Here is a 9,726-nt window from a genome sequence, read left to right on the forward strand (position 1 = left end):
CATGGGTTGTGCAAACTGCTATTGTGAATGTTTTTTCTAGGATGGGGGCACTAGGGATGAGTTTATAGAACCAAAGAAGCCATGGCTGGGGGGGGGGGGTGGGAACCACTGCTGCAGAACAGGACATTGGACTACATGGGCCCTTGGCGTGATGCAGCAGCCAGGTGCTTTCTCATGCTTTCATAGAGACTCCCTTAAAAGAAAAAGCAGCACCAGTGAAAGCAAAGGGAGTGATTCCCCCCCCCCAAAGGAACTGGTTTGCAGGGGTGTTCTGTGATGACCAAGATCAAGCTCTTGAGATCACTCGTTCAAGAAAAAGAACCCAGGCTACACAACATATGCCAACCTTAATTTATTGGATCAAATGATCAACCCTGTTTATTTGATACACTAGTAAGAGGGAAAGGTAGAAGTGTAGTTGAGGACTGGGAGAAATGGTAAATTTTTAATCCTGGGGTAGCCAATATGGTGCCCTCCTGATACTGCTGTAGGCTCCTCCCACCAAACTCTGCTCAGACCCAACCAGTGTGGCCAATGGTGAAAGATGGAGGCCACAAGCTCCGCAATATCTGGAGGGTACTGCACTGTATTAGCAGAGGAACGGGGTATATCACCTGCTCCTAGTTAGGAACACCTGTTTCAAAACCAGGAATAGGGTTATGAGGGCAGATGGGTGGTGCTGAAGGTGGAGATTAAGAAGCAGTACTGAAAGGGGCGTAGGTGGAATGTCTGTCTGTTGTGCAACTACTAAAGGCACAGAGCTCCTGTGAAGGGAAATGAGGCGGCAGCCACAGGGTGTGAGGAGTAAGATGGCTATGTGCATACTCTGAGACGATTCCTATGTCTTAAGAGAGGCAGAGAAGGAGATACCTAGCAGAGAAGTCTGCTGGGTAAGGCTTCCCCTATCCCCCAAAGTTCTTTGACAGGAGTCTTCTCAGGGTCTGAATTTGCCAGCTCTCGCTGTAGAACAATGACGGCGAGAAACCTGACTTTATATAAAGTATCAGATCATAACCAGATCTGGAGCACATGCCATGCCCTGTGAGCTGCCTGGCAGAAAACCAACATCCCTACTCAGAACTTAACCCTCCCCCAGGCAAACAGGAGCCACCCACCATTTAAAAATAGTAATACCAAAGAAAACTCTCTGTGACATTTAGCTTCAGGAGGTCACTCGATTTCAAAAGTTGTTTTGAGACGGGGGGGATGGGGGAGAGGCTTGCAAAATCAGGAAAAGGAATTAACAGCGCCAAATATCAAGGCATAGCAGAGAACAGCCCTTCCTAATTCTCAAGCCGTGTGGATACTCCAACTTCCATCATGCTCAGTGTGGCTGCAGGCTGATGGGAGCCGGGGTTTAGGACATCTGGAGGAGGACCAGGTTGAGGAAACGCAGACATTAAAGCTCTGCTTGTTATTGGAGTGGTGAAGCATAAAAAAATAGGAGCCACAGCTTGATAGGAATACCAGAAGCCCGTTTACTGGGCATGTGCTTACTCTTCAGTCCAAACATGGCCCCAGCTCCACAGCCGTTCTCCCTTGGCCTCCCCGCAAAGAGGCAGAGAGGATGCAGAATGCCACAGGGCCTCATTTCCCCAGACCTTCCTTCCTTGCCAAGGGGTACCATGCCACGAGGCAGCCGGTCACTAGGTTTATGCACTTCACTTTTCACCTCCTGCTCAAGAGTGGAGGAGGCTGGGTGTGGCAGGGCATAGCATAGCTCCGATCCCTTCCCCAGTGGCTCCAATGTCAGAGCATTGAAGGGTGCATTCCCACAGTTCACTGGGGGCTTAACCGTTGCAGAGCAGCCCAGGATGAATTAAAAAGAGCAGGTGAGTGGGTGGGATTTGTGGGGAGAGGTATTGTGAAGTGGGAAGGGCAGAGGAGGGGCAAGCCAGCGGAAGGATAGATCTTGAGGACCATCTGCATAGGAGGCTTATAGTACGGTGGCTCAGAGGAGTGAGGAAAGTTGGTCTCGAAGTTGCTGTCCCCCACTTAAAACTGAGTGCAAATTAGATGTCCCCCAAAGCGCCAACAGGCCCAAGTCCCCATGTACCAAGGAGCCCATGCTACACAAACGGCCACCGGCTGCCTAAAGCTGTCAAAATCGCAAACGCCTCGTGCTGGCCCCTGGAAGTGGAACACGTAGAAAGAGGAAGCCCTGTGACATATGGCCTGCTCCACAGACACCAGCTAGCCGCCCCCCCCCCCTGCTCCTGCCCTTTAAGGCTTCAGCTTCAGCCATGGGAAGACAATGGTAAGAATGGAGATAACGGAAGACGTCAAGCCGCAGAGCCCCACGAACCCTGGGTTGGTCTTGTACAGGCCCAGCTTGTCCATGGGGATAAAAATATCGCAGGCATTTTTCGCCAGGTCCAGGAGCAGAGGGGGGTTGTCCCTCAGCACGTGACACAGGAGGCGGACCTGCAGCTTCAGCCTCAAGATCAGCTGCTGGAGCCGGTGGTCTTCCCCCACTCTGGGGCTGTCTCCACCACCGCCTCGCTGGCACTTCCCGTTCGCCTCATGCTCCATCAGCAGCCGGATCTCATAGGCGTCCCTGCTCAGGTTCATGATCAGTGCAAAGAGGTAATACCTGGAAAAAAGGCAAAGGGGTGGGGAGGAAGAAAAGTCCTTAACTTCTGTTAGGATATAGTTCCGTTCCACCTTGAAAGGAACAGGCATGGCTGTTGTGTGTCAGATGCCTGTTTACTTCCAGGACAGGCTTGCTGGGAACTTCCGTTTGTATACTGCTTTTGTTTTGTTGCTGTGTGCTTGGACACGAAGGGAAGCAAACATGTTTTTTTTCCTTTGTTCCTGAACTATGCTGAATAAACGCCTGTAAATAATGCTTACACATGTCTCTGTCCGCCACTTCTGTTGTGAGAAGTTACTCACGCTGCTGATTAGAGCATGCCAAGTCTCTAAAGATATCTGAGGCTTGTGTCGCTGATTGATGCTGTTCCAGGAACCAGAGTTCGCCCGGCTGCTGGCCAGTGGCTGGAGCCAGCTGGGGGCCTGCCAAATGCCCCCTTCTCCTCGCCAGTATCCCAACACTATCAACAGATATCAGCTGCGACAGCCGACTTACACAGTGTCTTTATTTGCAGTCAGCAGACCGATGCAACATTTTATGCCCATCAATAGCGTTAATAAAAGCGCACATTCATACAATTAAAAAAACCTCACCTGAAAGACCGCTGGCTCCATTTCTCCTGGTCCATGTGCGGGGCGAGACCTGATTTCCCTGCCCACAGGATATTGTCACAGGCGAAATACATGGCTCTGTTTAGATGGCTGACAGTGATGCAGAAGCGAAGGACCATGTCTGACAGGTGGATGGCCCGTTTGGCCGCTTCCAGGGCATCTGAAGAATTCCCCAGCCGGAACACTGGAAAGGAATCCCAAGTTAAAGTGGTTGTCCCACATTGGTCTCACTTCTGCAGCTCTTTAAAGGAGAAGCTCCAAACTGCAATCAGATTTGGTGTTAACTGGCTGTCTGAATGCATCCTTAGACAGCAGGTGTTTGCCTTAGGAGTGGCAGGAGATGGGGCCAGATAGACCAAGGGGATCTTCAAGAGGCCAGATTCTAGGACAGCTTTGCTAACTAGGATAACACAGCAGCTACGAAAAAGGGGAGCTAGGAATCATTAGGTTCCTGGTTTGCATTTTACTGCTGATATGACCTCATTAGACTGGGTAGGCCATTCTCAGCACCAATAAACCCCTGCCATGTGGGGAGAGGATCCTTACAGCAACCTTGCAAGGTAGGCCCAATATAGGTCTACCTTATAGGACGGCTGTAAGGATCACAAGGTTGCATAATGCTGTACAAGTTACTATCCAACAAATAGGTTTTCCTATCCTACATGGCTGCACGTAACCAACTGTGGCAAAAACCAAAATCACCATCTTTGTTTAGTTACCTGGGGGAAGGTTCCTACTTGACAGAGTGGACCAGGCAACTGGCTACTTACAAGCCTGGACTAACAGAGCTCAGGCACAAACTTTCTGGGAAGCCTTGAGAAACCTGCTTTATCAGTCTAGGTTCCCTATCTGTAAAATGGGAACAACCTTAAACAATAAGGTGTGCTGAAAAGCAGTTCCTAAGGGAGCTGCTACATGGGGAGAGATTTCGTGCCTCTGAGGCTTACTGGAGGCAGTCTGGCTGAACTATGTGGGTGACTAGAGGCTGGGTGGGTGGCTCTTCAATATGATCTAGGAGGGCTGCTCTCCTGTATAGTGGTACCTTGATTTTCGAGCGTCTTGGAAGTTGGACGTTTCAACTTTCGAATGCCGAAAACCCAGAAGTGCTTTGGTTTTTGAACACTTTTTGGAAGCTGAACATGCCACACGGCTTCTATATTGAGTTTTCTGGATGTAAATGCTTCCGGAAATGCACGCTTCGGTTTTCGAACGTTTCGGAAATCAAACGGTCTTCCGGAATGGATTACATTCGAAAACCGATGTTCCACTGTACTTATGAAGCATTTTACAACTTCAAAAAAAGGGCGAAATGATGCAGAAACAATTTAGCATGAATAAATGAAGCCTGCCCTTTTTTAATACCCTAGGTCAGTGGTGGCCAAACTTGGCCCTCCAGCTGTTTTTGGACGACAACTCCCACCATCCCTAGCTAACAGGACAGGTGGCCAGGGATGATGGGAACTGTAGTCCCCAAACAGCTGGAGGGCCAAGTTTGGCCACCACTGCCCTAGGTCCACCAGATCCTGGAGTGGAACTGGGTGTGCTGAGAGCAGCTGACTGATTGCTGGAGGGGACACAGTTGTGGGAAGCCTGAGGAGGCGATGAAACCTTAGTGCCTGCATGTAAGCCCTAGAGTGAGGAACTGGGGCTAAGTCAGAAAGTCCTTCTTCACACAGAACATAGCTAAACTATGGAACTCACTCCCACAGGTGGCTACCAACTCAGATGGCTTTAAAAGAAGATCCAACAAAATCACAGAGAAGGCTGCCAGCTGCAATGGCTATGCTGCTCCTCTGCAGTTGGCAGCAGCAAAGCTTCTGAATACCTGTTGCTAGAAGCCACAGGAGGGGGGAAGACTCCTGTGTTCAGGTCCTGCTTGCAGGTTTCCCACAGGCAGCTGGTTGGCTGCTGTGAGAACAGGATCTGGACTAGATGGGCCAATGACCTGATCCAGCAGGATCTTCTTAGGCTCTTAAACCGGCAGGTTCAGGAGTACCCTCTTTTCTGTGAGGTTTTAGGGCGGCCTGTGGGTTTGCTTGGGTCCTAGATGAGAGTCAGGAGGCTTGAGTGGTGCTGAGTGTGGGGAGGTGTGTTAAAGGAGGGGCTAACATCAGTATTCAGTTACAGTAAGGTAAAGGTAAAGGGACCCCTGACCATTAGGTTCAGTCGCGGACGACTCTGGGGTTGCGGCGTTCATCTTGCTATATTGGCCGAGGGAGCCGGCATACAGCTTCTGGGTCATGTGGCCAGCATGACTAAGCCGCTTCTGGTGAACCAGAGCAGCATATGGAAACGCCGTTTACCTTCCCGCTGGAGCGGTACCTATTTATCTACTTGCACTTTTGTGCTTTCAAACTGCTAGGTTGGCAGGAGCAGGGACCAAGAAACGGGAGCTCACCCCATCGCAGGGATTCGAACCGCCGACCTTCTGATAGGCAAGCCCTAGGCTCTGTGGTTTAACCCACAGCGCTACCCGCGTCCCACTCAGTTACAGTACTAATATCCAAATGTATATTTGCATTGCATTTGCGTCAATGTTTTTACTGCATGTTTGTAAAACGTGTTTTTTTAAAAAATCTGCCGTGCACTACATAGATGTATACTAAGTGCTACAGAAATTTCCTCTAATAAATAAAAATGAATCCCTCCCCAACCCTCTCGGGTCCCAGTCAACCCCTCTTGCACTCACACTTGCGCCCCAAGCTCATGTGAGCCTCCAGCTGCTTGATCCTAGCAATGAAATCAGGGCTGGCCCCATACTTCTGCAGTGAGTAGCCGAGCAGAGTGCAGGCATACTGGGCAGCCCTAGGAGGAAAGAAACAAACAGTGGAAAGGGATTAGCCTGGTAGAGAAGATACTTGAGGCCCCAATGAAGTAGCCCTATTGCAATAGCTGGCAGCACGAGGCAAAAAGCTAAAGCAAAAAGGAGGGGAGGTGTATACTTGTACTGCGTAAGTGGGTCCATGAGAGCCTCCTGGAATAACTAAATATATAGATATATACAGATATATATTTCAGATTAGGATATGTCACATAAATATCCATGTATTCAACATTCTCCAACTTGATGACCTCCAGATGTTCTGAACTACAGCTGCTCCCATTAGCCTCAGCCAGCGCAGTCTATGGTCAGGGATGAAGGAAGTTGTAATCCAAAATATCTGGAGGGCAGTGGATTGCAATACAAGGCTTGCTTAAGACCCCCAATCACACACTGCCAGGCCAAACAGAGAGTGCAACCAACATATTCTCAAGCTCCGGCAAGCCTCCAGAAGGGAAGGGAGAAAGGCAACCACACAGAGTGCTTGTTACGTCCTTGAAGTTTGAACTTTGGAGGAGCTCTTGGCCATCCTAAGGGTATGCAATAAGATGTGAGAGGAGTGAAGGAGTTATTGCATCACCATAAATTCCTGCTGCTACTGTATCATGAACAGAAGCAAAAACACTCTGTGGACAGACCCTTTCTCTACAAGTAGAATCATTTTGCAAAGAGCATCTTAACAAATTAACTGTACAATCCTGAACTTTAAGAAAAGCCTCCTTTGCTCAGGAGTCTTCCCAGCTGGGGAAAAGCAAATGCACCCTGCGAAACATTAAGGTGCATGACTTACAAATGGATTGTGGAGGGGAGAAAGTTTGGGAACCACTAACCAAACAATTGCTACTGGCCAGTGGAAGAAAATTGAACAATCTGAGATTTTTAGTGCAGCTGTGATGGGGAGAGGGGATTGTGTCGGCCCAAAGCAAAAAGTAGCAGGAAAGAGAAGTACGTTCGTGGTTTTTTTAATTTAAAGTTTATTTCCATCAAAAGAGGGTGTGCTTTCCCTGAGTTTGTAAACTTTTTAAACAAATAAAAAATAGCTCTGCTAATGCCAATGCGATAAAGTTCATCATCTCTAGTCCCATAATGCAGAGGACAGGGTGTGGCTGAGAGTGTGTGGATTAAACCACCCCTGCAATGGAACCCATTTTGATGGGGGTGGTTAGGAGTAGCATATTACACAACACTGCAGTCCAGCATAGCTATCCTGGTTTTGGGCAGGGAGGGGTATGGAAATGCAGGGGGAAGCAACTGTAAAGCAGATTGCACTGCTGGTACAATTAATTATGGGCTGGGGGAGATGAAAGAACTGAGAGTGTCAGTGGTGAGTGGGAAGGTATTATTTGGCCACCACTGAGAAACAAGGGAGGAGCAAACTTGCAGTATAAGTCTTTCAGAGACAGACGTGCCAGGTCACATCACTGTTCAGCCAACATATCTACCAAAAACGCTACACGTGTTCTCTGATACCAATTATCTTTGTCTGGAGCATTTATTTTGCCCCCGCTCCTGGAAAAATCCCCCCTTATTTCTTTCTTTAAAAAGAAGCAATAAAAATCCATTTAAAAGGCATATAGTCAGAAAGTAGCCAGATGACAAATCAGGACCTACTGTCACACAATTTGGGAAGGATTTTTGACCTACAGCTGTTATAACAAGGAAAACAACAGAATGAACCACGTGCCCCAAACAATGCTAGTGAAATGAGGAAATTGCACAGGAAGGTGTGTGCGTGCAAAGGTAAACTGAAGCATATTAGTGTGTGGAAGGACTACTTGGAAGCAGCAGCCTGGATTCTTCTAGCCCAGAGGTGGAAAGGCGGCACAATTCTGGCCAAAGAAGAGCAGCAACTAAAATTGATGGACTATGCTGAAATGGCAAAACTTGCAGGAAGAATTAGAAACTAGGAAGAGGCAAATTTTAATAAAGAATGGGGAAAGTTTATAACTTATTTGAAAAATTATTGTAAACAGTTACATTCATTGGTAAGCTTGACAGAAAACTTGTAGTAAAAATTTGAACTATGGATTGGCAAAGGATTTGTAAAATAGTGTTATGGAAGAGATGCAGAGAGAAAATCATTATATGAGGATGTACAAAGGGGGAGGGGAGGGAAGTCAAAGGGGATTTTATGCTTTTATTGTGTGTGTTTTTCTTTTGCTTATTGTATGTAAAATTAAAAATGCAATTGTATTTTCTTTTCATTTTTTAAAAGGGAAGTCTAATAATAATCAATAAGAAGGCAGCATTCTGTAGTGGTTCGAGTATTGGATTAGGACCTGGGGGAGACCAGGGTTCAAATCCTCACTCTGGGTGATCTTGGGCCAGTCATTGCCTCTCAGCCAAACCTACTTTCCAGGCTTGCTGTGGGGATTAACTGAAGATTAACTGAGGAGGAGGAGAATCATATTGCACCAACTTAAACTCCTCTGAGAAAAAAAAGGTAGGATATAAATGTGACAAAGACATAAAAACAAAAAGTCTTTTCTCTCTCTCTCTCTCTTTTGCGCCTGGTACCACAGGTTGGTGGCTCTACCAAGAAGTCTCAAACTCACCCCCCCCCCCCAAAAAAATATGGCTTTTGACATTTGATAGGTTATATAGTTTAAAGGCACACCTTATTGTTTTAGGATTGTGCGCTGTCTTAAATTGTTTTTAATACTGAGTTTTAGTTTGCTTACTCATATTTCTTATCCTATTGGCTACTGCATTCACATCCCACCTTTTTCTCCAAGGAGTTCTCAAGGGGGCACATAAAGTTCTCCTCCCGCTCCATGTTACCCTCACAGCAACCTTGTGAGGCAGTTAGGCTGAGAAAGAGAGAAAAAGAAAGAGAGAAAGAGAGAGAGAGACTGGCCAAAAGTCGTGGCCGAGGGGTGTGTTTATGTGTATGTGTGTGTTGAACTCTGATCTTTCCTGGGTCCTCGTCCGACACTTCTAATCACTATCCGACACCCTGGCCCACCTTGGGATGAAAGGAGGGTGGTTAAAGTACAAATAATGATAAACGATAAACCAAAAGAAACAACAAAATAGCAATGACTAAAGAAATGTAAAATATTTAAGAATACAGTAACAACAATAACCTGGTGACAACACAGTATTAATAATGTGGATCATAATAACGAACCACGATAATTACACGAATCCCCCGCTCCGCTTCCCCCAAACGAAAGGCGCCCCAAGAGACGGCACCGGGAGCGGGTTGGCTCGATACCCTTCGCGGTCCCCTGCCTCTCCCTCCCCGCCCTCCGCCGCACCTGAAGACCCGCTCCTTAGCTTGGCTCTGGGCGCTGAATCGCACCCAGGAATCCATCGCAGCAGCAGCAGCAGCAGCCTCTCCTCGGCGAAGGCAGCACCGGCGGGCCCGCTCCTTCCCTCGCCTCCTCCAGGCTCGCAGGCAGCCCTCGGCAGCTCTTTCCTCGGCCTCGCAGGGCCACACCGCCCTCCGCCTCCCTCAGGGCCGACACCGCCCCCGCCCGTCCCCTCGGCCGCAGGCAAATGAAATCGCGGTCACTTCCGGGGGCAGTACGGCAGCGCCCGAAGGACAAATTTAAACACGGATAATGGTCAAAGGCTTTGTTGTCGTTGCGGGGGGTTTGTTTTTTTTCTTTTAACTGGCTCGCTCTAAATCGCTGCTCCTCCGCCCGCCCCCCTCTTAAAGGCGATTGGGGGAAATCCCGACGCTTTCCATGGTTCGC

General features: G+C 48.2%; 1 protein-coding gene across 1 annotated transcript; it reads right to left on the reverse strand.

The window, feature by feature from the left end:
• Positions 1 to 337: 337 nt before the first annotated feature.
• PEX11B (peroxisomal biogenesis factor 11 beta) lies at positions 338 to 9,650 on the reverse strand. Its single transcript, XM_080984471.1, has 4 exons — positions 9,286 to 9,650; positions 5,894 to 6,009; positions 3,187 to 3,388; positions 338 to 2,593 (listed from the first exon to the last, which is right to left on the reverse strand). The coding sequence occupies exons 1-4, from the start codon at positions 9,339 to 9,341 to the stop codon at positions 2,224 to 2,226; spliced, it is 744 nt and encodes a 247-aa protein (XP_080840597.1). The 5' UTR covers positions 9,342 to 9,650; the 3' UTR covers positions 338 to 2,223.
• Between the last annotated feature and the right edge of the window lie 76 nt (positions 9,651 to 9,726).

The sequence above is a fragment of the Podarcis pityusensis genome, assembly GCF_964106645.2.
Source record: "Podarcis pityusensis genome assembly, chromosome: 16".
NCBI classification, from domain to species: domain Eukaryota; kingdom Metazoa; phylum Chordata; class Lepidosauria; order Squamata; family Lacertidae; genus Podarcis; species Podarcis pityusensis.

What these genes read in the sequence shown, in the direction of transcription:
- PEX11B (XM_080984471.1), bottom strand. Translation starts at nt 9,341, where the DNA reads ATGGATTCCTGGGTGCGATTCAGCGCCCAGAGCCAAGCTAAGGAGCGG. An exon ending in GCTAAGGAGCGGGTCTTCAG is followed by an intron (nt 6,010 to 9,285) that starts GTGCGGCGGAGG and finishes CTTTCCTCCTAG; the next exon opens with GGCTGCCCAGTATGCCTGCA. An exon ending in TGGAGCCAGCGGTCTTTCAG is followed by an intron (nt 2,594 to 3,186) that starts GTGAGGTTTTTT and finishes CCTTTTTTCCAG; the next exon opens with GTATTACCTCTTTGCACTGA.